At 45.9% G+C, this 26,864-nt stretch overlaps 2 protein-coding genes and 1 long non-coding RNA gene across 11 annotated transcripts in view; 2 read left to right on the top strand and 1 right to left on the bottom strand.

Moving 5' to 3' along the window:
- LOC129192899 (histone deacetylase 4-like) overlaps positions 1-13,095 on the top strand; it is a 72,522-nt gene extending 59,427 nt beyond the window's left edge. For 7 of the 9 annotated variants that reach the window (XM_054797387.1, XM_054797342.1, XM_054797377.1 and 4 more), the window contains 14 exons: positions 2,298-2,519; positions 4,423-4,618; positions 4,758-4,891; positions 4,990-5,092; positions 5,209-5,255; positions 5,340-5,447; positions 6,237-6,292; positions 6,407-6,494; positions 6,572-6,691; positions 6,768-6,865; positions 6,942-7,060; positions 7,122-7,255; positions 8,197-8,486; positions 9,499-13,094. In XM_054797387.1, the coding sequence (XP_054653362.1) occupies positions 2,298-2,519; positions 4,423-4,618; positions 4,758-4,891; positions 4,990-5,092; positions 5,209-5,255; positions 5,340-5,447; positions 6,237-6,292; positions 6,407-6,494; positions 6,572-6,691; positions 6,768-6,865; positions 6,942-7,060; positions 7,122-7,255; positions 8,197-8,486; positions 9,499-9,538 (1,755 nt within the window). In that variant the 3' untranslated portion in view covers positions 9,539-13,094. Of the gene's footprint in view, positions 1-2,297; positions 2,520-4,422; positions 4,619-4,757; positions 4,892-4,989; positions 5,093-5,208; positions 5,256-5,339; positions 5,448-6,236; positions 6,293-6,406; positions 6,495-6,571; positions 6,692-6,767; positions 6,866-6,941; positions 7,061-7,121; positions 7,256-8,196; positions 8,487-9,498 lie in introns of all 9 variants that reach the window. The other 2 variants (XM_054797359.1, XM_054797326.1) reach the window with 2 other exon arrangements.
- On the bottom strand, positions 1,396-14,244 carry LOC129192937 (uncharacterized). The gene is made up of 4 exons (XR_008573523.1): positions 11,247-14,244; positions 2,263-11,179; positions 2,086-2,164; positions 1,396-1,997 (listed from the first exon to the last, which is right to left on the bottom strand). It is a non-coding gene; the product is annotated as an uncharacterized LOC129192937 (long non-coding RNA).
- Positions 14,245-15,368: 1,124 nt separating this feature from the next.
- LOC129189777 (ribose-phosphate pyrophosphokinase 2) lies at positions 15,369-25,613 on the top strand. The gene is made up of 7 exons (XM_054791848.1): positions 15,369-15,946; positions 21,918-22,101; positions 22,308-22,406; positions 22,986-23,110; positions 23,175-23,348; positions 23,445-23,604; positions 24,952-25,613. Exons 1-7 carry the CDS (start codon positions 15,825-15,827, stop codon positions 25,042-25,044), a joined length of 957 nt encoding a protein of 318 aa, XP_054647823.1. The 5' UTR covers positions 15,369-15,824; the 3' UTR covers positions 25,045-25,613.
- Positions 25,614-26,864: the final 1,251 nt, after the last annotated feature.

Genomic DNA, 26,864 nt, shown 5'->3' with positions numbered 1-26,864 from the left:
GCTGTGGCCTGTCCAGTGTTGTTTGAGTTCACAGCGGCAGCAACACATCATCAGTGGAAACACTGGATGTATCAACTTTGACCTTTCCTCTTTTTCACACTTTTTGCTGTTGTTTTTTTTAAATGTTGCAAACATATTTATGCTTCAATAATCTTGGCACATTTTCTTCCCTTAATGCTATGACATCATTTCCATAATATGTTGGCGTTATTCCCATATTAGGACTTTTCCCCCAACCTAATTTTCCAAAAATGACAACTTGTCATCATGTTACCACTTTAGGAGAAACTACAAAGATTTTCGTTCATATTTCAACTCTGTGCGACTAAAATGTCATTATTTGTCCTCATAATGTTACCACTTTCATCTCGGAAAATTGTGACTTGTTTGCATCAGAGTACGACTTTTTTTCCTCATAATATTTTGACTTCATTCTCGTAAAATACAGCTGTTTTTTTTCCCCACCTATTTCAACTTTGTTCTTGTAAATGTTCTTCTTGTAGTTCTGACTTTATTCCCATTGTATGACTTAAAAAAACGCCTTTTCTTGAATATTTCAACTCTGTGTGACTAAAATGTCATCATTTGTCCTCATCATTTTACCACTTTATTCTCAGAAAAAATTGTCTTTTTTTGTTAGAATACAACTTTATTCTTTTAATCATTTTACTTTACAGTATTCTTGTCAAATTACTGCTACTTTTTAAATTTGATGTGTTTATTTTGTGGGGTTTTCTTGTTAAGTTCTATTTTTACCATGTCACACGGGCCAATTAAAAAAAACAAACAGCTGCGGGCCACAAATGGGCCGTGGGCTGCACTTTGAACGGTCATGGTGAAAATGATGTAAAACAGTGGTCCCCAACCCCCGGGCCGCATGTCCATTGTGGGTGTGCTAACTTTATCTCATGCTGCACAGATAGACTACTACTGTATTTTTACCATTTTTCTTTCACCTCATATTTGGTGTCAAATGCTGATACTATGTGGGAATGCATAAAGGTAAGTTTGATGACTTATTGAGTGCTAATGTGCACATTTGTCTCAAGTTAATTCATGCTAGCACTGCCTTTTAGCACACACGTCAAACAGCCATGTAATCATCTCTCTGGAAACACTTGGCTGGTGGATGGGGGGGTCACCATTCATTTTGTGCTTTAAATTTGATGTTATTCATGTCTTAGTTTTACACAATACATCATAAATAAAATACATTAGATTAGATCACTATAACATACGCCCCCCCCCCACAAGTGGAAGCCTGTTGACCATGTTAGCATTTTCATGAGGAAATTGAGATTACAAGCCAAAAGTAGAATCAAAGTTGTGACGTAGGTGAAGCTGCCTATTAATAGTGCATCTACCGTGCAAACGTGAAGTGTTTCTGTTCAGGTGAGAGGTTGTATGGTTGCTGTTTTTGTACTTTTTAGGTAGAGTGAGGTAACAAAGGTTGTTTCCTGCTTGGTGCATCAATGGCTGCACTCTAGACGTCCCATTGCAAAGAAATCATGTGAAATAATCACAAGGATAGTCAATTACAGCTAGAAGACACCATATTGTTTGTGTAGGTGGCCGCCTGTGGGTGCGTGCGTGTGTGTGTGTGTGTGTGTGTGTGCGCAAAGTCCTTCGTTTTCACTTTTCTTCGCCTTTTTTTTTTTTTTTTTTGCCGATGAGTAGGTGGTGGCAGATTTGGGCTCACACACAGAGCTGAGCACGTGTTGCGTGTGCGTCAGCGGTCCGCGTCCATACGCGTACGGTGAGTTGCTATGGGTTGCAAGGTAACGGTTGGCTGCCGTGGCAACAGAGCGGAAGTGCTTGCCTTTTATGGCCGAGCTGGGGGCGAGTGGAAGTCGCTCCGATGGCCGCACCTGTTGGAGTACCCGCTGGCAGGGGACGTGTGGATGCTGCGCACGTGAAGACCAGGATGTGGTTTGACAGGCGTACTGGTGGTGGTCTCTGACGTCTCAAAGGCTTTTTGCACACCTGGAGCCAATTTCCTGCAAAAACTCAACGCAACTTTTAGTATCAACCCACCTGCTACTCTGCAAACAGCACGGCCACAGCAAGTTGCCTTCAACTACGTACTTTATACTCAGGAAGACGGTCGGCCGAGTGGCCAGTAGCATTTCATTAGATGCCTGAGATGAGAGCGACATCACTGTGCCTGCCCAATCCAAATGAGGCTTGTTAGAAGAACAATGCTCCAGAGAAAAGAGTGATTAGAAAAAAAGTTGGTGTTTGTGTGCAGCTTCTCAGACATACTTGCTAGAACCCGATGTTGTCTCGTGTCCCTGCAGATGATAGCCAAGCCCAGTGACTCGTCACCCGTGGGCCGACAGCACCAGAGCCACCCCGAGGAAACGGAGGAGGAGCTGAGAGAGCACCAAGATGTCGGTGCTTTACCACCGGGGGTCACCATTAAGCAGGAGCCCCCCGACCCGCAAGAGCTGGAGGAGGAGGTGCTACAGCAGTACCGGGAGCGGGAGAGGCAGGCGGAGCAGGAACTTCTCTTTAGACAGGTATGGATGGGTGTGGGAAGTAACCACATGAAAACCACAGCATCGGCACACCCTACCGGTCAGACATTTTCAAACAGCTTGAAATGGCCCACAGCTACGTGGTGAATGGCAGAGGATACGAAAGGTAGCCAGAGGTGGAAAATGATGTGTGTTTGAGAGTGATAGTGTTTCAGGGAGCACAACATGGGTCAACAATTTCATGCTGTTGTGCAGAAATGGAGGTTGATCAGGAGTACTTACTACCTCCTCTGTCTGCATACAAACACACTGGGGTGCTGTACCCTCCTGAGCATCAGTTGGACAGCACAAAGTCATTTGTTGCTACAAAAATGGCAAGAAGAAGAAAAGGGAATTAACAATGGAAGAAAGACACATGATCTTAACGCTTCAAATGGAGCGTTTTCCGCCAAGGAAATTGGAGTGTTCTAAAACTTTTGACCGCTAGTGTATGCTGATGAACGCCTTTTGAAGCGTGTGTGCTGTGTCACGGAGGGTTGCCAACACCCATGTTGAGCAGACAATGGACGCACTTTGTCCCGTGTTGCTGCCAGAATCACGTCTAAATCTCGTCTAAAAGCCCAAAGGCATCAGCTTGACATCGGCCACGCCCGCGGTGCTCACTTTTTCAGGCTGCGAGCTACTTTTAAAATGACCAAGTGCCAAAAGATCTGCCTTCTGTTAAAATACAGAAAATGGATATCTTTACTATCTTTATCAAAATGTGAGTAGGTGTTTATGTAGGTTCCTTTCCATAAAACATACCAAACATCGGGGCAGGACTGCGGTATCACGCTTCTTTCCATCTAGATATACGGGAGTGGAGCTCATCGAGGCGTTTTATCCCTACTTGATATGTTTACCTGCTTAATGCCCTCACCAACTAGCCTAATAAACCCTTCTACTCTGTAAGCAAGTACCAGTATCTTCTGTGATATAAAAGACTGTGTAGTTGCGGTATTATCGTACATTAAGACAAGGCCATCTGAGTAAATAATCCTAGGTCCTTTCCAATAGCAAGTGACCGTTTAGAGGGGGAGGCGTCATAAAGTAGAGGGTCCGGTGTTACTCTGGTTGCGCGGACTGTGAAAACCCGAATGAGTTCCCCTCGCACCCGTCCCTCAACATGGGAGGTTTAACCCTTGAAATGGAGTCGTCAGGTAGGGAGGGTGTTGCACCACCTGGTAATTCATGGTTTAAACACGTACGTACTAACTTTTTCAAGTGTCACTGAGCAACTTTACTGTCTTGCCATGATGCTAATGATGTCTTGTCCTCCAAACGCTATTTGTTTCATGAACATGGAGCCTTGTGGTGGTGATATGGAGGGCTGGGTGGGGTCTCCTGGCTCACCAGATGATGTTGAGTAGCTTTAAGGGTCAAAGAATAAAGTTGAACTGTTGAATTGAGCCAAGATAGCATAGAGATGTGCTTGGTAAATCAAGTAGTGCACAACTAAATAACACACCCACAGCTGACTGCTCTGATGGTGATCAAACCTCTGGAGGCTCAATTTATTCTGTTCCGAGGTGAGCAGGACAGGTTTGTATTTCATGAAGATATCTATTGGTACCATCTGATTTTGTTATCGTGAATTGAAGAAGAAACTGTTGAACATTTGATTTCTTGTGTATTCGTATGACTCCAAAACATGTGTCAGATTAAATTCAGGTTTGTGTCAAATAGCACAAAAATTGTTTGACAACAATAAAGACAAAAAAGCCAACCTACCCGCCCCATGGAACAGTCCAACGGCGGCCCTGGCCATCATAAAGAAATAGCCAAATGAATGGATCATGGCTGATGGGAAGTGATGGAAGCGTCCCTCCACGTAGCTTGCTGCATGCTTGGGGAGGCCACCATGACCACTGATTGCTGCGTGTGTTCATGTTGTACCTGTGAGCAGCAGGCCCTGTTGTTGGAGCAGCAACGCATTCACCAGCTGAGGAACTATCAGGCTTCCATGGAAGCTGCCGGCCTGTCCATCTCCTTCCCGGGACACCGCCCTCTTTCCCGGGCCCAGTCGTCTCCGGCTTCAGCCTCCTCATTTTCCATCAGTGTCCCACCCACTGATCCACCTGTCAAGCCACGCTTCACCACTGGTCAGACCCGCCAGTTCCTACTGGAAGTCATCTCTACCTAGAAGGAATGGAAGCCAATGAAGGTGTGTGTGTGTGTGTGTGTGTGTGTGTGTGTGTGTGTGTGTGTGTGTGTGTGTGTGTGTGTGTGTGTTCCCCCCAGGCCTGGTGTATGATTCCCTCATGCAGAAGCACCAGTGCATGTGTGGCAACACCAACAGTCACCCAGAACATGCGGGACGCATCCAGAGCATTTGGTCCCGCTTGCAGGAGACTGGACTCAGGGCACAGTGCGAGGTAGGGTCTCAACATTTTGTTTTCACTCCAAGCTGTAAAGGCACACACTTAAATGTGTGTGTGTGTGTGTGTGTGTGTGTGTGTGTACATGTGTACAGTGCATCCGCGGGAGGAAGGCCACTCTGGAGGAACTGCAGACTGTTCACTCTGAAGCCCACGTCTTGCTGTATGGAACCAACCCTCTCCGACAGAAGCTTGATTGTAAGTCAACATACACACACTAACACACACACACACACACGCACATACACACACACACACGCAGGGTGGCTAGGGTGCTCGTTTACTCCACCTAACCTTGTTTTCTCGGTCGCCAGGTTCAATCACTCCCATGTTTGTCCGGCTACCATGTGGTGGTGTGGGGGTAAGTGCTGCAGTGTCAAACATGCTTGAAAAGCAACACAGTTAAAAAAGTGTGTGTGTGTGTGTGTGTGTGTGTGTGTGTTAGGTGGACAGTGACACTATCTGGAATGAAGTCCACTCCTCCAGTGCAGCTCGCCTCGCCGTGGGCTCTGTCGTGGAGCTCGTCTTCAAAGTGGCCACCGGAGAACTGAAGGTAACGTGAGCGTGGCAACCTGCCTCTACCACGGGGGAGGGCAGGGGGGACAAGGACATGACCCCTGGACTTTTTTGAAAGGCAGTTTTGGTCCCCTGCAGTTTATAGCGTCCAAAAACATTTGTTCCACTATTTTAAAAGGAGGCGGGCTAAGCTCTAGGATCAGTTGGAACAGGTCCTGCCCCAGGTGGAGGCGTCTGGAGGGAAGGTGAGCTTGAAGGCAAAGCTCCCGATTTACCATCCCCCAGTTGAGCCACCCTTGGAGGAAACTCACTGAGGAGTTTTCCCACTGAGAACCATGGCCTTGGATTTGGAGGTGCTGAGTCTCATCCCAGAAGCTTCACACTCACATGCAAACCCCCCCAGTAAACGCTGAAGGTCACAGCCCCATGAGGCCATCAGGACCACATTGTCTGAGGATAGCAGAGACCAGATCCTAAGGCCCCCGAACTGGACTAGAAATTGTGTCCATGAAAATGATGAACAGAGCGGGTGACAAAGGGCGGCCTTGGGGGGGCCAACGTTCATCAGAAACAGGCTGGACTTCCTGCTGGCAATGCCAACCAGGCTCCTGCCCAGGTTGTATTGAACCCTACGATGGACTGTTGATACGCTCTCTTATTATTATTAGCTGCTATAAACGTGTGATCTGAAACATTTGAAAGTGACAAACGTAAGGAATCAGGGAGGGGGCCAACACGTTTCCACACCAGTGTAAATGTGCTTCCTACCATCGAGTCAGGACACTTCCACCTGTGCGGCTGATGGATTGTTTGTCCGTCTCCCCAGAATGGTTTTGCTGTGGTGCGACCTCCTGGACACCACGCAGAGGAAAGCACCCCCATGTAAGGACACAGCCGTCAGCACACATAAACACTTGCGTTTATTCAGACTCCCTCTACCTTTCCTGTGGGGTGAATATGGAGGGTGTTAGTGAATCTCTGACCGTTGCCTTCCAGGGGCTTCTGCTACTTCAACTCTGTCGCCATCGCTGCCAAACTGCTGCAGCAGAGACTCAACATCAGCAGGATCCTCATTGTTGATTGGGTAATCACACCAGCGTTGGTTTATTTTTTAGAGGATATTTGTCGCCTGCCCTAAAGTGCTCGTTCCCTGTCATTTAGGATGTCCACCACGGCAACGGCACCCAGCAAGCCTTCTACGACGACCCCAATGTTCTTTACCTGTCTATTCATCGCTATGACGACGGCAATTTCTTCCCGGGTAGCGGCGCACCTGAGGAGGTAAGCAGATGTTTTATTTTTACATTCTGATGACAGTGAAGGCTGTTCTTGAGTTGGATAAGTGTCTCACCTGCAGGTGGGAAGTGGTCTTGGAGTGGGGTTCAACGTCAATGTGGCCTTTACGGGAGGACTGGACCCCCCTATGGGAGATGCCGAGTACCTGGCTGCCTTCAGGTAGTAGATGACGCTGGCAAAATAACGCTTTCTCAATGTTGAAATAATCTCCTCCCCACCCCGCTCCTTTCCTTAGATCAGTGGTGATGCCGATCGCCAACGAGTTTGCGCCAGACATCGTGCTCGTGTCCTCAGGCTTCGATGCCGTGGAAGGACACCCTCCGCCGCTGGGAGGCTACGCCCTGACGTCCAAATGTGAGTACAAGACTGTGCTGTGCGTTGGTCGGCTTACGGAAGTTGGCTCTCTGTCCACAAGGTTTGGGCTACCTGACCCGCCAGCTGATGAGCCTGGCGGGAGGCAGGTTGGTCCTGGCTCTGGAGGGGGGTCATGACCTGACGGCCATCTGCGATGCCTCCGAGGCGTGTGTGGCTGTGCTGCTGGGACAGGAGGTGAGCGTCTGAATGTAAACACCAGCCTGTTGGCCCTCATGACTTCATCTGAGAAGGCATTTAGGTTCAGATGTTTCTTTGGACCAAACGTGTACCAAGGCCCTTTTGTGGCCTTTTGTTTATTCCTGAAGTCGTTGATTATAACACAAAAATGAAGCATGAATTGACGTCTCTTCCAAAAACAAACTAAAGTAGAATCAACTATGCTTTCCCACCCAAAGGGAATGAGTTTATTGTTAACAGCTGTGCAGCACTGATGGAGCGCTTCATTTGCTCACCCAAGAGGCTGGAATGAGATGGCACTCTTGCCCCCTAGTGGCGCGTGTGGGAATGCAGTCTGTTGTGAGTACTGCACGTGAAGCAGAACCTGGGATTTTGTCAGTAGCCCGACCCAAAAGATCAGACAAAAACCAAATCAATGTTTCCCCACAGCAAATAACGTAACATCTGTTGTAGACACCCACAGATGTTATGAACCAAAACACGTTTTATGGAGAATAGTTGTAGTTTTCCATGCAAAGTACATAAAGTGTGACATTCTAGTCCCTCGCAAGCGTGGCCGGTTAGAGCTGTACACTTTATAATAAACCTCAAGTCATCACTGGACAAACGTTCTGTTATGTGTCTCCCTTAAACCGTTCCCTCCGCAACTGGTGTTAGCTAGGAATGCCTCACCAGGGTGCAGCAGCGGTGCTGAAAAGCAGCAAGGAGACAGATACAGAGTCGTTCATCATTCTGTCTTCAGTCTATGAGCAAACAAGCCACCCACACACACATAATAAAGATGATTCAAGGATTTGGAATCTGTCCATAGTGTCCCGACTCCAAAAGAACCACCGTCCATTCTTCACAGAGACCAAGTGGCCAACGTGTGGATGCTTTGTTTGAGCTGTTTGGCCGTGTGCCATATAAATGTGTTCACATCTTGTGTGTGTGTGCAGTTAGATCCGCTGCCCACGGCCGTCCTGGCGCAAAGACCCAACCCCAACGCCGTTCGCTCTCTGGAGAAAGTTCTGGAGACTCACTGTAAGTTGTCGTCATTCTTTGTGTCTTCTTTCTCATCTCGACTCCGCAACCTCTTGTCAGGTAAGTACTGGAGCTCAGCGCATCGCCACTCGCCACTGCTGGGCCTCTCCCACTCAGAGGCCAAGCGCGGGGACTCGGAGGAAGCGGAGGCCGTCAGCGCCATGGCCTCTCTGTCCGTGGCCAACACGGGCGCAATGGATCACAGGTGACGCACGTGATCAGGAACACCTTGTTTATCGCTGTTAATTGATTCCACTAACTAGGATTCCTTGTTGATAAATGGAATGTAGAATATAGAAAACCTGTTTACAACCTTCTAAATGCTGTTTTTAACAAGATTAGAGCCCTCTAGACATAAATTAACACCCCTATAGTCATCTTTACGTTCCTATTACCCAATATAGTAGACATAATAAGAGAAAATAAGTCTGGTGCTTGTGTGTCTCACCCAGCATTACTTCTCAAATAGTGGGGCGGGCCCCCCTTGGGATGAGGGGAGGCAGTGTGAACTGTGTGAGGCAGGCAGGACTTTGAATATTAGTGCAGACCTTCCAACATGTACCAATTTGTGGTACTCACCATGCAGTTTGACTCTTGAATCCGCTCACATGCTTCACTGACCTCCATTTTGTTGCATTTCGCTGGTTTCAGTTTCGATTTCCGTTCAGTTCACATGTTCTTTTACGCTAGCACCGGCACTTGGGAACAACAACGAGGTGAAAGATGAACGGGGAAACTTCGGAGAAACTTTCACCATATCTCGCTGTTAAAAACGTTTTACACCATGAAAACGGCCACAAGGTGGCAGGCGTGCGTCTTTCGCACGCATTAACGAGCCCGACAGCAAGGAGGAAGAGGAAGAGTGTGCAGGTTACGCATTGTAGGGACATTTTAATGGGTGCGCACACACAGTTTGGTACCAAATGTGTTTTAGCCAGGAACTGATATTTCCCTGAAACTTACCTGTGTTCTACTGCTGATTACTAAAGAACGGAAAAAGGTAGGAACAAACTCTTTTTTCCTGATGAAAGACGGGAGTCTGTTTCTTGTGGTGGGTTCCATGTTGATATCACCACAGAGCACAATGTTCTGATATCTGTGGGCCTACTGGGGGGGTTGAGAAAACCGTGATAGTGAAGCCGCAACATTTGCCGCAACATTTGGGATGACTGTAAGATGTTTTTTTAAATATGTGTATTTCTCCCCCCCCCCATCAGACAAGAGGAGGAACCAATGGAAGAGGAGGAACCACTGTAACCGGCGGGAAACACAACGGTGTCACACTGTTAGCATTGACCTCTCTGGAGAAGACCTCTCTGAGCTGCAAAGAGTCTCGACTGATCCCTTCATTTACACCTCGCTTGGCGGGGGGAGTGGGGGCGGGCTCAGCCTCAAGAGTAGGGAGCCAATCAGGAGACAAGAGGGCCGGAAAAGGAAAACAAAAACATTGTTGAGGAGACTTTTTTTTAAAATTTTCTGCCAGTCTTTGCCCCCCAATGTTGCCCTGCAGTGGCTGCAGTTGTCTGGGGGGTGGGGGGGTGGTTCAGCTCTCACCGTGACGAGCTGAGTGGAAACATAACGGTGCTTTACGCAAGCTGCCCGACAACCCGACGCCAGGGGCAGCGAACACCCCGACCGGCGGCTCTTCAACACGCGTTCACTGTGGACTTTTGGTCGGCCCGGGTCGGCTCTTGCAAAGATTTCGTCAGAGGTTCTGAGAGGAGTGCCTTGGTGAGGGTCCGCTGGATTTCACGATTGTTCAGGAAAAGTTCGCCTTAAGATTTCCTCTTCTTTGGGGAGGAGGGACAACACAGCAAACAATCTTTCAGCATGTTTACTCGGGAGGGGGCCACGCCGGTCCTCATGGGACTGGTTTGGATTGATCTATTTTTCCGCTTTGTCAGGTGGTTGCCAGCGTCGGTGGTGGATGAACATGTAGCTTCCCTTTAACAGACGACTGCGTGGCGAGCGTGGGAAAGGAGAGGCGGGGCGTTTGGAATGTTCAGCGACGGAAAGCCAAAGCATGAATCACGTTTTTACGGCACATTTGAATGGAGTCTCCTGAGCTGACCGTCCTGACCGTGCTGTCCTGGCAACGACCCGCTTGCTCCTCAACATCCAGTCTTGTACATACAGTGGAGTATATTTTGTGGGGCGCCACGGCCTCTTCATTTCGATTTTTGTTTTTTTCATTTTTTCCATTGACCTATGCTGTTTTTTTATCCGTTTTCTGGATAGTGATAGGGCTGCCGTCGCACCGTTCTTGTATTTATCAAACTTTACTTTCTTTCTTTGTACGGCTCGCCAGGCCGCTCGCGTTGTCATGGATTGTGTATTTATAACGTAGTGTTTATAGCAGATTTGTGTATGGAACTTTATAAATGTACTCTTAATTGATGACAGCTATGATATTGTCAACGCAACACGGGATGGTGTTTAAAAACACAAAACAAAACAAAACAACTAGGGATGTCCAATATTGGCTTTTTTTGCCCATATTGTCCAACTCTCAATTTCCGACACCGATATCAGCCAACAGCGATACGGTAAGACATGGGCACACCACCAGCTGTTAGCTGAAAACAACACACGACAATACTTAGGCTGGGACGTTTGTTTTAAAAGTCAACATTGACCCTTTCTTTCATCATCTTTCACCAGGGAAGAAAATCAAGTGTCAGAAATTCCATGTAGGCCGAGCGCTCTTAGCGCAGCAGCAGGCGCGGAGTCACAACATCTTCATTGGGGTGGCCGAGGTGAGACCGTTACTCACGTGGGGGTGCCAATAAGCTGATACCTGAAATGTCTAGATGGCCAGGGGGGTGACCGGGGAGTGACCGGACCACCGCGTAGCCCCGCCGCCGTGCAGCAGCACGCTGTATGGGTTTCCACGCCACGCTATAAAACGAACATGAGATTAGAATGACATTTCATGCGCAGATGAAGCGATTTACATCCTACATACCTTTCATCGTGTCCTGGAGCTCCCATCCGCAAGTCTGAAGGCCGTCGATTGAGTCGAGGTGGTCCAACGGTGTAAATTCAATGCGAAATTGAAGAGTAAGAAGTCATGAAGATACACCCCACATCATATGAAGAAGCGGCATTTTCACTCCTAATCATGTCACATTTTACCCTCGCTTGCTTCCAGGGATTGGAACATTCCTACTAGTGAGGACAGGCAACATCGAAAATGGATAAGTGGAATGGAAGGAGCGAGCTAGCTGGCTACTAGCCACCCACGTTTGTTTACATGACGTCATGTTTTGCACACACGGGAGCCCACATGCCTACTGTACGTAAACTACAGCATTACGTTCATTATCGGCTCTCATTGTTGGGAAAAATCCCCACACTGATCTTGCCCGATATTACATTTTTATGCCGATATTATCGGACATCCCTACAACCAAGAAGCAGCATATTGAGCTCCTCATCGACTGCACTGTTTGGCTAGATAGAACGTCATCACGCGGCACCGCGACCCGCTTCTCCTGGCGGAGTCAATCACTTTGTTGCCTGAGCGGTAAACCTCGGACGACGTGCACTTACTTACCTTGCGTTGGCGACACGCCCGTGACCCCGCCGCAAGCGGGTCCAAAGGCCGTTTTATGTAGCGAGCTGCTTTTTTTGTTGTTGTTGCTGTTGTTGTTTTTAGAAAGGATGATTGGTTTTGAATCAGGAAGGCATGAAAACGGCGCTAATCGACGTATTGCAAGACAATGTGTTTACACTACCTGTGTCGGAAGAGGTTCTCTTCTTTGATTTCAACAAGTGGTGCAAGTTACTTTTGGGGGGGTAAATATCTATTATTGGTGTGTATTGCTCTATTTTTGGCCCCCCCCCCCATATCTGTCTACTAACACCTAGTGACAACCATCACACGTATTCTAAGTTGTCTTTTTACGAACTTGTAAAATGTACGTTGTTCTTTTTTCCACATCTAACAAAAACATTCCATTTGATTGATTTGGCTTTCGGAAGTTGTTTTGTAGACCGCTTCTTTTGTTTGTTTGTTTTTTTAAATACCTGCTTGCACCGACTTTGAACTCTCTGCATGGTTTGTGAGTCAGCATGCCTGCTTGTCTGTGTAACGAAAATGTATTTGCACAACAGAGGGAGACGAAAACAGGAGCCGGGATGCTTTTCCTTCCTGTCCCGTGTGCAAACATTTGAAGAGACTCTGTCCCAATGACTCCACTTGGGACCGTTTGGTTCCGGTTCTGATTTTAGCACTTAGACTGTGGATGGACTGCGTTTGCTCTGCTACGTTCATAAAAGACCCTCCCAAAGAATGTTCCTCTTTCAAAGATGTTTCAAACAGGCACTGTTCATGCTGCGCTTTTAACGGAGAAAAGGTTTGGAGGAGGACGTTTGATTGTCACACCCACCTTGGCCAGTCCTACACACAACCACTGTGGCTCAAGAGCAAGTCTTGGTTTACATGTACATGGGAAAGACGTTCTTATGAGGATTATTTTTTGTAATTTGTTTGCCGTCTACGTCTCTAACAATGAAAAATGTTATTTCTTGGGGACCTACGCTTTGGAAGTTTCATCTCTGACATCTATAAAATATATTTCTGAAAAATACCACAGACTTTGGCTTGTTCTTGGCCTGTTTCTGTCCTGGGACTTGGGCCATCTGCCGTGTGCGGGGCCCCACTTTGATATTTTCTACGTAAAACAAGACATATAGAGATGCAAAGGCGTTATACGTACGTAGTCAATGAAAACAATGCATCTCAACTTTTCTTTTGATAGGTGGAAAAGCCTATTTTTAATATCAACTTTGGTCTTAGCTTTTTTCACCCCATTTTTGCTGTGTTTGTTTTTTTTCCGAAATATTTCAACTTTCATAAGTAATCTTTGTAAATTTTCATTTTGGAATATTTTGATTTTCATTCCCATAATATTAGAACTTTTCCCCCAACCTAATTTTCCAAAAAATTACGTTTTTGTTTTGTTTGTTCTCATAATATTAAGACTTTAAAAAAAACAACATTTTTTTATGTGCATAAAGGAAAACTGCACTTTTTTTAAACATTTTGCCCATCCTCCACAATCTTATGTGGAACGAATACATATTTCGAGAGAAAATGAGTTAGCGCGAGCCAGCTAACATTGCACGTCATGGAAGTTACCTATTTCGACTATGAAGCCTCTAAAACAACCTCTGACGAGGTTTTATGGTTTTCTATCCATGCTGTGATCATGCATTAACGAGTACATAGAAAGCATAGAAACAGCGACGACACTTGCGATGTGCTCTCTCATTGGGATGGCTGTGTCTTCCGGTCCTCGGGTCAAAAATGCTGACAGCCAGTAGTATCCAGTCTTCCGTCTGTCCCGTTGCAGTGGCTTGAGGCGTTGTGAGTGATGCTAAGACTAGCGGCTAGGGAGGCGCCGTGTTACTCCGCCAGATAAATATAGTTTTTCCTGTTAGCTGCCACAATAACAATATCGCTGTAGCTTGGTTCATATACTGTACAGGTCACTTATGGAAATGGAACACCGTTGGCGTGTTTTTAAGGATTTTTTGTGAGGGCTTTAGTGTCAAACTGGGTACCTCCCATGGCGTGCATTGTTAGCTACCTCGTTTTCTCTTGTTAGAACGCACCGAAAAGGAAAATAAATGTGTTCATATTGCACATGAGGGTTGTGACAGATGGGCAAAATTCCAAAAAAAGAATCATCTTATTTAAACACCTGCTAGGTTGGACACGAAATGACTGAGGGACTCACTGCCTCTTCGTCCTGCCACCTTCCGGCTGGAACGTTTTTGTATCCTTGTTCAAACATATTGTTCCTGGCGTCGCATTTTCCTCCTCCTCCATGAAGGGAACATTCATTTATTCGGTAATGGCGCCCTACAGCCACAAAGTCCACCTTACTTTAGCATGTCCAGCAAGCTGTTTGCTAACATGACACAACAGGAGACACCGCAGGGCGGCACAAGGGAGACTGATTGACAATGGTCTGCAGCCAATCAGGACGCGGAAGACAATTGGCGCAGACAGAGAGAAAGGGAAGAAAGAGGCGCCACCTCGTGCCAAGCACAGAACTACAACACTCAACTTCCCACAATGCAAGTATTCTTAAAGGGCAAGGCTCGGCCTGTAACAGTTCATATTCCAACTTTCTTCTTGTAAATTTTCTACGCTAATTATGACTTTATTGTCATAATATTTTGACTTTATTCTCGTAACAGTATAACTTTTTCCAAAAATGCCAACTTTATTTGTTGTTTGTGATCTCATAATAGGATAATTCTAAAACAGAACATATTTTTCTTTAATATTTAAACTCTGTTACTAAAATGACATTATTTTTCCTCATAATTTCACAAGTTTATTCGTGTAAAAAGGACATTATGTTATGACATTATTTGCATAAAATTGCAACTTTTTTCTCTTAATATTTGGACTTCATTGTTGCAAAATTACACTGTTTTTTTCAACTACTGTATTTCAACTTTCTTTTTTGTACATTTTCTACTTGTAATTATGACTTTATTCCCATCATATTTTGACATTATTCTCGTAACAGTATAACATTTTCTGGAGGCTCATTTTCCAAAAATGACAACTTTATCCATTGTTTTGTTTCTCATAATATTCTGACTTAAAAAAAAAACAAACATCTTTTTTCTTTGATATTTCAACTTTATGCTGGTTTATTTGACCTCAGTATATTCCCTTATTCTCCTAAAAGCATGACTTTTTCTTGTTAGATTACAACTTTTTCTCTTAATATTTGTAAAGTTACTGAGTTTTCCATTTTTGCTGGGTTTTTTAAGTTGTCTTGTTAAAGTATATTTTTCGAATGTGCTGCGGGGCCGCACTTGTGGGCTGGGGAGGGGGGAGCACATGAGCATAATAAAAACCTCAGCTGACTTCCACTCTTTAGGTGGAAAATCAAATTTTAGACACGGTATCACGAGTGTCAGGATGCAAGGAGCTCGTGTCAGGTGACCAACGTTTCAAGTGACAGGAAAGGCAGCTTTTGGTTGCAACAACAAACTTATTAGTCATTTTTTTAATTGTACAGGCCATCTGATGATGGCCTACATGTGCCAGAAGAGGTCACTTCCTTCCAGCATGCAATGCGGTGGGCGATACTGCAAATGTTGGTATCAATCTGATACCAAGTAAAGACTGTACCAGTACAGTATTGTCAATACCGATACTGTTTAATATCATTGAATGATTTTGATTCTTTAAATTTGAATAAAACAAATTAACAATTTAACAACATGTGGCAACAATATGACAAGGTAACAATATAAAAAATATATCAAATTTATCGCGCCAGTATTGACCTAATCCTGCTACTAATATTGGTATCACTGACATCGATATTTGTATCGATCGGCCCACTCACGCAATCTCTCATCTGGTATCTCCCCCCCTCGCCACTGCAACACTGCAATGCAACATTAACCGGGCTCCCATTATCACGACAGTTTTGGTGGGGAGACCTGCTGCAACTTTTATTTTCGCCCCTTTTTTATTGCGGTTTTTCCTTTCCTCCCCTCCTCAAGCATGCCGAACATCGTCCTCTTCAGCGGGAGCTCTCACCACGACCTGTCCCAGAAAGTGGCGGATCGGCTGGGACTGGATCTGGGCAAAGTGATAACCAAGAAATTCAGCAACCAGGAAACATGGCGAGTATTGTCCTGCTTCGTTTGACAACTAAGCGCGTGGAAATACTTGTTACAAAGTGGAGGGTCACCCCTCAGAGACACACGCGGAAGTGTTAGCTCCAAGCTAACAATAGTTTACTACACGCTGCACACGTGACGAGATAGCCTCATGTAAACACACCGCCGGGCTAGCAAGCTAACGCTTGTGCGATCGTTGTCGGACACGGCGTTGCTAGTCGTTTGGATTTTGGGTCATTGTTGTTGTCGCCGCGTACATTTAGCACAGCTGCTAACGGGAGGGGGGGGAACTACAAAAATGGCGCATGCGTGGTTGTGAATTATTAAACGTTAGCGCGCGTGTGGTTGCGAATATTGGGCCTCATTCACGAAACGTTCTTACGCACAAATGTGTTCTTAAAGCCTTGTTACGAAGATTTTTGGCATTCACGAAACGTGTTCTCAACTCACAGTTCTTAGATCTAAGAACAAATTCTACGAACGCTCAGGAGGACTCTTACGCACAAGCAAAGCTTGCACTTTCAATGCACAATCGCCCTCATGATGGATTTTGCAACCTGATCCCAGAAAATGTAGTGCAAATAAAATATCCCAACAATCATTTATCATCAAAACAACTAAAATATACTCCATGGATAAATATATATTCAAATCCCAATTCATCAAAAAAAGGCTGGCTGGACGTGCGCTGCGCAGAGAGAGAATGTAAAGGGACCATTAGATTTATTTGCTGAAAGCCACCAATATTTGATGTCCCGCTTCAGGCTTCAGGCTTCCCTCTCTGTTCTTGCAGGTGTGCAGGATCATCAGAATAACATCGCAATGAAACGTGGTGTGTCTATTGCGCACGTAGCACCCCCAGATAACGACATGCGCCCCCAGCCACGTCTTGAGCCAGAGCACGGGGCTGCTGTATTAATTAGGCGGCGTCTAATCAAATGTAACCACAGAAAAAATACATTGTCACACGCAAACTATGTATTTTTACTTTATTTTTCCATCATGGTTGTGTAAATATTTTCTAGAGTCTCCCAAATGGTTTGGTTTTTGATTGATGGCCCGCCTCCCGTTTCCTCCAGATCCCTCCGGTGCAGTCCAATCTTTTTTTGAGTCTATTTTAAGTCAAAACACTTCTTTTTAACCTCTGCGGTGGCGCGTTTCTCCGTGGAAACGGCATTTATGTTTCCTGCAATGACTCTTTTTGGATGGCCTGATGACCGGTGGATACACGTGAAAATAAGGTGGTGTTGTGTTCGCTCACTCCTTGTAAAAGCACCTCTATTTCAGTAGAATTGAACTTTTTCTTTCGTTTGTTGTCCAGCTGCTCCTCAGTCTTGCCCTTGCGCGTTGCCATCTCCGCCTCCAGCTGCCTGTTGCGCACGGCACATTTTTTACCTTATATAGGAAATAATAGGCGGTGACCTATGCAAATTAGGGCTCACATGCACGGGCATCGCAGTTGGCATTCATCAACCTAAGAACACCGGTGCGAACGATTATCCCTACTTAAGAACGTGTCGTGAATGCAGCGCAGTTTCCAACCCGCGCCTTCTTAAGTACACTTCTTAAGAAGACTTTTAAGAAGATGTTCGTGAATGAGGCCCAATGTCAGCTAGCATGTTTCCCGTTGGTAGACACCGAGTGTCCGCAGCCTAGCTCCACAGTTGTTACCGTATTGTGCAATGACTTTTCACACGACTCCCGGAATATTGTTGTGTTTACTCTGGTCGAAGTTTGATAGCTTTCGTGGTCAAATGGCTGTATAGTCGCCCCTCGTTCATAGCTGTAAATTGTTTCCATACCCGACCGCTATAAATGAATTTGCACGATATAGAATTCAGTGTCAACAAATTGAATATTTTTGTAGTTAGAGCCTTGAAAACCCGTGTATGACTTTCTAAATACAGGATTTAACATTACCAAAGCCCTGTATGCATGAACTAGCAGGGCTATAGTCCCCTTTACACTCCTATAATTCATTGAGGAAAAGGCTTCTTGAGACGTCATCTGTACTTCTGTGAAGAAGGTGTCGGACGTTTCGCTCCTCATCCGAAGAGCTTCGTCAGCAAACTAACAAGTGCTGGTAGCCTAGGCCTTAAATACAGTAAGAGTGGGCGGAATTGGTGTGCCAACACCCTCCTCCTATTGGTTCGTTACACTAAGACTGGGAGGAGTAGTGGTATAATCCTCTCCTCCCATTAGCACCTCCGATAAAAGGGAAGTGTCGCTCCCTGAGTTGGGTATGAACGACTCTGATACTGGCTCGTTAGCATCTATTGTTCTGGCTCGGCCCTGGCTCCACCTCATTTGCAAGACTAAGAGCTGTGGGTTTTGGTCTCAGTAACCTGCTGAACACAGGGTCCAAATTAAACCTCAAACCACCATTGAGACCACTCTTACTGTATTTAAGGCCTAGGCTACCAGCACTTGTTAGTTCGCTGACGAAGCTCTTCGGATGAGGAGCGAAACGTCCAACACCTTCTTCACAGAAGTACAGATGACGTCTCAAGAAGCCTTTCCCTCGTTGGACAACTCCTGTACGACTGAGAGCCTACACAGACCCCTATAATTCATTGTTTACATCACATTGGGCGACTCTTATGCTGCAGCGACTTGAGACAGCCAAACAAGCTAGCGAGTTAACCAGTTAGCCAGAAACGTACCACTTCCACTCGGAATGGCAGAACTTTTTTTCCCACTCTGTCTTGTCAGACATGCCATGCCTGACTTCAGTCTTAAGCTAACGTCTCACCAGCGTTATGTAACATGTCACCACTGCCGCCCGGTGACCAGAATAACACATTGGTGACATGTCTGTTGCAAACGAATCGGCTCCAAGATGTGTGGCGTACTCTGGTTAAACATGCCGCGGTGCTCTTCAAGCTGATTTGTTCGTGAGAAATTTGGATAAAGAGATTTGACCTAATTTGTCTATTGGGATGGGTCTTATAGTATAATATATTTTTGTAGCTGTTTATTCAAGTTGAAACGAACCCATTTAAATCCTAAACATTTGATGTAATGTATTTTTTTTACATTAGTAATTCATTTTTACACAATAATAATAATAATAATAATAATTTGGTAATAAATTCATTTAAGACAACAAGAAAATCCAAGGAGACACTTTTAATAATTCTGAAAAAACGCGATATAGCGAGGGAGCGATGATCGAACTGTACCGTGGAAATCAAGTGGTGGTGGTAGTAAAGTCTGACACACCAAGGGGCGGGGCGGGGCGGGGCGGGGCCTGGCTGAGACGTCAGCGTGTTGCAAACATGCGATGTGCTGTTAGCGTTTGGCCCGCGCCCCTCGTGAGGACCAGCGGCGTAGAAAAGGAATGACTGTTAGGGTTTGGGGCGGGGCTTAGTGTGTAACTGGCAGCATCCCTCCAGTCACATGCGCTTGCTTTGCACGCCAGACTACGGGATCGGGCACTAATGGAATCAGGCACGCTTCTCGTACAGCAATTGTTGACTTTTGTTGCTGCTGAGGACTTTAGCAGGACGGTAGTGTTGCTTCCTGGCCTTCAAGCCCCCCATCCTCATGCGTTCCACGCTGCATGGGGGGGTCGTTCAGGAGCAAACATATTCCTACACTGAGTTTTTGATGCCACACTCTGCTTGCCAGTGACACCCAAACGCACCGTGCTCGCTTTGGACACCCGCCCCGTGCATCTGGATTTCAGCGTGTGAGCGTGAAAAGCGGGCGTGGGTCACCGATCACATGACTGAGGCCAAGTCGGCATGAAGCTGGAGCGCCTTGTCCCAAGCAGGAATGTTTCACACACGCATGCTGTCCCCCGCCCCATTCCGCCCGCGTTACACGTCTAAGCGGACAAACCTTGCGGGGTTTGTCGTGGTCTTTGCTGAGCGGGCGCTGGACATGATAGTCGACGTTTGATTGATGCATCGTCACGTTAAAGCGTGGGAGAAAAACAAAGCCAGCCTGTCATCAAAGGTGAAGTCAATAAAACGGGCTTGCCCACGACGAAAGTCTCATTCATGCAAAGGGGAGGGGCAAGTGTGCAACCTCATTTCAGAGGGTCGCCAGATTATTGTGGGGGGGGAATACAATAAAATGACCAAAAACATACAGTGAAAACAAGTCAAGGGGTCATCTGGTGTGTTTTTGCAAATCAATAAAAGGAAGGAAGAAGGAAAGGAGCTGCCACTTAGGTTCCTTTATGAATATGATGATGATGATGATGATTATTATCCTGACGTGATGTGCACCACTGCTCATGCTGGGGGTGTTCAGGCTTCCCCACTACTGACAAATGAAAGGATGCAGGAGCCACTTTGATATTTTCTTTCATCGTTTCCATCAGACCAGCCCAGGGCAGCTGTGGATACGGACGTACATGACCACCACCAGTGTGTCAATGAGTAACGGCTTCACTTCACTTTGAAGCGCTTTGGGTGCCTTTAAGCACTATAAACTCTAATCTATTATTATTATTATGATGATGACTTTATTCTCATCATATTTTGGCTTTATGATGTAACTTTGTCCCCAACCACATTTTCCCAAAATAACAACTTTTATTCGTTGTTTTGTTTTTCATAATATTATGAAAAAATAACATATTTTTATGACCTTTTTATATAATTTTTTGTCAAATTGCGACTTTTTCTTATTAGAATACGACTTTTTTTCTCCTAATAGTTGGATTTTATTCTTCATAAAGTGACAGCTTTTTTTTTTTTTAAAAAAGGTTTTCTTCTCGTAATATCTTGAGTTGATTCTCATAACAATCCAACTTTATTCAGTGTTTTGTTTGCTTTTTGGAAAGATAAAATGTCTTTAATATTTGAACCTTGTGTCACTAAAATGTTATTTTAATATCATTACATAACTTGTGTACAATTATGACAACTTTTTTCTTCTCATGTTTTGACTTTATTCTTGTTCAATTATTGCTGATTTATCCTATTTTTCCTGTTTTTTTTGTTTCTTTGTTTAATAAAGTGTGTGGAGCGTGCCGTGGGCCCTAGAACTAGAACTAGAACTAGAACTAGACTAGAAGAAGTAGAAGTAGAAGTAAATCTTTTGAAGTGAGTTATTTGTCCAGAATGAATTTTATCCACTGAGGTTTGTGCTGAACTTCTTTAAAGGTATCGAGGAAAAGGCTTCTTGAGACGTCATCTGTACTTCTGTGTAGAAGGTGTCGGACGTTTCGCTCCTCATCCGAAGAGCTTCGTCAGCAAACTAATAAGTGCTGGTAGCTTAGGCCTTAAATACAGTAAGAGTGGGCGAAATTGGTGTGCCAACACCCTCCTCCTATTGGTTCGTTACACTAAGCCTGGGCGGAGCAGTGGTATAATCCTATCCTGTTATTCACACCTACGATAAAAGGGAAGTGTCGCTCCCTGAATTGGGTATGAACGACTCTGATACTGGCTTGTTAGCATCTATTGTTCTGGCTCGGCCCTGCCTTCACCTCATTTGCAAGACTAAGAGCTGTGGGTTTTGGTCTCAGTAACCTGCTGAACACAGGGTCCAAATTGAACCTCAAACCACCATTCCGATTCAATGATGGGTTCTGTTGTTTGACAAAAATAGCTTCCTTTACTCCTCTTTCAAACCATCTGTTTTCTTTGGCCAAAATCTTTACCTCGCTGTCCTGAAAAGAGTGATTGGTAGCTTTCAGGTGTAGATGTACTGCTGATTGAGGACCACTAGCATTGTCCCTGCGATGTTGATAAAGCCTTTTTTGGAGCATTTGCTTAGTTTCCCCAATGTAGTGCTCTTTGCATTCCTCATCTTTACAGTGGATGGAATAGACCACATTGCTCTGTTTCTGGTTTGGAGCCTTGTCTTTAGGATGCACTAATTTTTGTCTCAGGGTATTTACTGGTTTGAAATAGGTAGGAATTTTCTTTAAAGGTACGTTTTGGTTGACTTGTGAATCGTATGTCCCGTTTCTCCTGTGACGTTTGTTGTTGTTGTTGTTGGCCTCTCGCCCCGACAGCGTGGAAATCGGGGAGAGCGTGCGCGGCGAGGACGTGTACATCGTGCAGAGCGGTTGCGGCGAGATAAACGACAACCTGATGGAGCTGCTGATTATGATCAACGCCTGCAAAATTGCCTCGTCGTCCCGCGTGACCGCCGTCATCCCCTGCTTCCCCTACGCCCGGCAGGACAAGAAGGACAAGGTAGACCAACGCTGCAGCGGCAGGGTTTGCTTTCATTTCAGCCAGTGAAGAACATGGAGGTGTTCGCAACACGTTTTCCAAAGCCAATCAATGCAAAAGTGATGAGTTGCACGACGAGTGGACCTCCTGCGAGGAAGGCTTCCTGTGGTTGTTTGCTTTCAAATGTCACTTTCCCTCAAGCGCGTGTGTGTGCATGCTTGTCCCAGAGCCGGGCCCCCATATCAGCCAAGCTGGTGGCCAACATGTTGTCTGTGGCCGGCGCCGACCACATCATCACCATGGACCTTCACGCCTCGCAAATCCAGGTGAGCAGACTTGCGCCCTCAGATGGCGGGGGTGTCCGAAGCGCGGCCTGGGGGCCATTTTTGTGCTGTTTTTTTTTTTTAATTGGACCTTGGCGCATTCAAGAATATGATTTCAAGAATAAAACAGTAAAAATGGAAAAAAGAGCAGTCATTTTACGTGAACAAAGATGAAATATTAAGAGCCGTCGCGAACATCACTTTGTAGAAGTGTGAAGAAGAAAACAGTTAAAAAATCGGTTGGCGAGGTCTTGATCGTGGGTGGTGTGCTATTCACCGTGTGCGGCGATTTGTGTAACCGTGGCGAAGTCGTTGACGGAAAAAAGCTTATTGTGGGGCAACAGATGCATTTAGGAGCTACGCTGCACACGCGGGCGACAGTCCGACTGTTTAGCTCGGTGGCGCTGCCCCCGCCTCCATACTGAAGGCTTTCCTGGCACGCAGCCAGGAGGCAAGGGCACGCTAGAGGAGGAGCGCGTGTGAAAGAAAACAAAAGAAAAGAAAAGAAGTCAAAGAAGAACATGGTGGGCGGGGTCTTGATGATGATGTCATCGTGAACCAACAGCGTCTTTGTCCTTCAAGGGCTTTTTCGACATCGCTGTGGACAATCTTTATGCGGAGCCTGCCGTCCTGCAGTGGATCCGGGAAAATATCCCCGAGTGGAAAAATTGCATCATCGTGTCTCCTGATGCCGGCGGCGCAAAGCGGTAAGATCCTGAGGTGGAACGGTGGCGTTTTGGCGGCGGGTGGTGACGTGTGACGTCCATGCAGCGTGACGTCCATCGCCGACCGACTCAACGTGGACTTTGCCCTCATCCACAAAGAGAGGAAGAAGGCCAACGAAGTGGACCGCATGGTGCTGGTGGGCGACGTCAAGGACCGTGTGGCCATCCTGGTGGACGACATGGCCGACACCTGCGGCACCATCTGCCACGCCGCCGACAAGTCGGTGTCGCGCTAACCCCCCCACACACCCCCACCCCACACACTATTTATGTTCCTTTTGAAAGGTCTTCTGACAAGTCTTTCCTCGCTTCATAGGTTGATCGATGCCGGCGCCGTAAAAGTCTACGCCATCCTCACGCATGGCATCTTCTCTGGTCCCGCCATCTCGCGGATCAACAATGCGCCGTTTGAGGCGGTGGTGGTGACCAACACCATCCCGCAGGAGGAGAAGATGAAGGCGTGCCCAAAAATACAGGTGAGTATCAGCTGGTCAGGCCATCGTGAACATCGGAAAAAGAAAAGAATATCAAACAATTGAAGCCCCAGGCAGTGTTGAACGGGCCCTGGCGCCCTGACACAACTCAGCGTTCAAGTAAGTCAAAGGGCGTGCACATTCCATTTCCTGTTTCCACTGGGCGGCACTGGGGTGAACTCAGGAAACGACCTGCGTAACTTCATCATGTGCACCAAATATGAAGAAGGTCTAACCTTTTTAAACTAGCGGCCGATTGTCTGATTGATCATCGACGTTTGCTGCCATGCCCCGCCCACATCTCATGGAACAGCCTTGGCAGTGTATCGCCACCCGTCTGTCCCATAACCGTGACTTTCATTTGGACTGATTGGGTTGGTTTGTTGAAATAACACCCCTGGTTATCCCCCAAAATTGCTGCCGGAAACCAAAATGGCCGACTCCCCGTTTGTTTTACAATGCGGGTTCTTGAGACTTTTTTATGCATCCTGTCACGATGGACGCCCCCACCAAATTTGGTGGTGATCTGTGAAAGCGGTGGCAAGGGCTACAGTTTTTTCAAACTTTAAAAGGGGGGGGCGCTGCCGGGTGAGTTTTGGTTGTTTGTGTTTGGGACGGATGAAATATCACGTTTTTCAGCACACCTGACGTGCTTTGGTGAGTCAAATGGGATAGGCTCCAGCATACCCCCGCGACCCTAATAAGGACAAGCGGCATAGATATATACTGTATGTACCGTACATGGAATGATATCAAATAAGTATATTTTCAGCTATTTTCTTCAGTGAAAATTGCTGAATTAGCACATTTCCAAAACGGCCAGTTGGTGGTATTGATCCTAAACCACGTAAATACTGAACCGTATCAAAACCCAAGCAAATGTCAATCCGAATCATCCGTTCTCAACGTCGTTTTTACCTTTCTTGTTAGTGAAGACGGTGTGAGCGGAGGTGCGGGGGGGGGACGCCATCTTTGTACGCTCCAGTGACTTATTTCTTCAATTCAGTGGCGTTTCCCGCCTTTGTCATCAAATTACTGACACTGGCAACTTTTATTTGGCCCTGTGGTGGGTGATTTAGCAGTCACGCTTAATCAACTTAGGATTTTTTTCATGCAAAGACGGTGCGTCAGCAATGTGTACGGCGCTTTGTTTGGCCACTCCATTGGGAAGCAGACTCGTTTGTAGGTGCCATTTTTACGATAACGATGACAACCAAATCATGTTTAAAAACGGAGGTGTGACTGGGCTTTTATTTTTATTGCTGATCGGACGACAAAGTCTGGAAAGTGTTGGATCTGCTCTTCATGCATCGTTTGCACTTCTGCTGTGACGTCTGTCCAATCTTCTAGGTCATCGACATTTCCATGATCCTAGCAGAGGCCATCAGGAGAACCCACAATGGTGAATCCGTGTCCTACCTGTTTAGCCATGTGCCCTTGTAAAGGCGAGCTGGGGAGGGGGTCCCTTTGGCTCCTTCCCCTCCGCCCCATGAGAACCATCCGCTGCCACCACACTTCCTCCCGAAAGGCTCCCAAGTGTCAGAAGGGTTGGGGCGGCTAAAGCCCACAAGACGGTCTTTGAATGTTTCCACTCAGGAGATGGAGTTCCTGTCATGTGTTGTACCTGACGTTCAATGAAGCATTCCACTATGTTGCACCATTTCAAACATTTTTTGGGCGCTTTTTACTTAATGAAGAAAAACATTAGCGCGCACCTGTGCCCCCATCAGCAGCCCCCCAGCCCCCATCCCGCCCCAACAAGTCACCTCAACTGCTGCTAAAACCTCCTCGTCCCGACAACCCACGCACGTTACTCTGTGTGTTCAAATGTTCCAAAAGGTCATGGAATCGAATTGAATCCACAATTTTGCGATAGTGTTAATCATTCTTGTCACAATTCTATATTTCTTTTTGTTTTTCACCAGTAATGGGCCACTTTGTGTTGGCTTTTTTGTATTGTAACAATTCAAACCGTTTCTTTTGACAATAAAGCTTTAACAATTGCTTTCAAACTGCCTTGTCCACCTTAGTGTCAGTCAGTTGTGTTAGTGTTAAGTCTGTCGGTTGTACGTGTTAAAAGCTGGCAGGAATCTTTAAAAGATGTGCCAAATTTTAGACCCTATAGCTAAGCGAATCTTTTTACAGAGAAGGCAAAAACATACTCGTACGTTTTCCAGAAGTACAGTGTGACTTTACGAGACAGTTGTATTATGCTGCCATTGTCACCAACAGAGGGCGTCAAGCTCACATAAACGCAGCCATAGCATTTTGAGTGTGTACATATTGACTACTGTGTGCAGTGCCCGGAAGTTGCATTCAACACCCCCCAAATGGATTTTATTGAAGTCAACAACATTACAGTCAAAACATAGCAGATCAATAAACTTACAAGCAGTACGGATAACAAAATAAAAGACAAGGGACTAAAAGGGAGGAACAGATATAATAAAGTATAGATCAACGAAAATGAATAAGGTGTTCATAAAATTACATCTTAGTCACAGCGCTAGGGGTTTTCCATGAGCCTGAGGTCGCCCCAAATGTGTGCAGCTCTTAGACATATACTGTATATACGGAGACGCCGCATTGAATGCTGAGCCGTACGTCAACGTCACCGCCATATTGGATGTGTCAAGGCTGCGCTGTAAATGAATACACGTAAATGAACTGACTTTCATAAAGCGCCTTTCTACAAAGACACTTAAGTTAATTCTTCTCGTTTACACATTCACTCACGCACTAATATACTTGGGGAAACAATTAGGCACAAAAAACAATGTATTTGATCTCCCCTTATTTTTGGTGCCGAACTGTTTCCCAAGTGTATTAGTGCGTGTGTGAATGTGGAAACGAGAGGAATTAACTTAAATGTCTTTGTAGAAAGACGCTTTATGAAAGTAAGTTCATATACAGCGCAGCCTTGACACATCCAATATGGCGGCGACGTTGCCATATCCTAGCAGTGGACAAATCCACTAGATGCTGCGTTTATCTATACCTATGCTATCATCGCTATCTTGGCTAGTTCGCGGAAAAGGAGGGACGTGTACCACCAATGAAAAGAAGTGATGAAGCGGAAGCGGATATATATATCGGTCCCGTCATTTTCGGTCAGTCCAATGCACTCAAAATTCCCGCCCTCGGGAGGTAAGTACGGACGTGCGCGTATTGAAACCCAGCCTAACACTCTAAAATAACACAAGGAAGAAGTCAATGTTAACGCACGGGGTGGGAAGTAGACAGACGTTTGATGAACGCGGTTC

The sequence above is a fragment of the Dunckerocampus dactyliophorus genome, chromosome 1 (assembly GCF_027744805.1).
Source record: "Dunckerocampus dactyliophorus isolate RoL2022-P2 chromosome 1, RoL_Ddac_1.1, whole genome shotgun sequence".
Lineage (NCBI taxonomy): Eukaryota > Metazoa > Chordata > Actinopteri > Syngnathiformes > Syngnathidae > Dunckerocampus > Dunckerocampus dactyliophorus.
Note: the sequence above shows the minus strand (reverse complement) of the source record. Positions and strands in the feature narration are given on the sequence as shown.

Coding starts and splice junctions, on each gene's coding strand:
- LOC129189777 (XM_054791848.1), top strand. CDS start 15,825: ATGCCGAACATCGTCCTCTTCAGCGGGAGCTCTCACCACGACCTGTCC. Junction 22,407..22,985: donor TTCACGCCTCGCAAATCCAG/GTGAGCAGACTT, acceptor TTGTCCTTCAAG/GGCTTTTTCGACATCGCTGT. Junction 23,349..23,444: donor ATCTGCCACGCCGCCGACAA/GTCGGTGTCGCG, acceptor CTCGCTTCATAG/GTTGATCGATGCCGGCGCCG.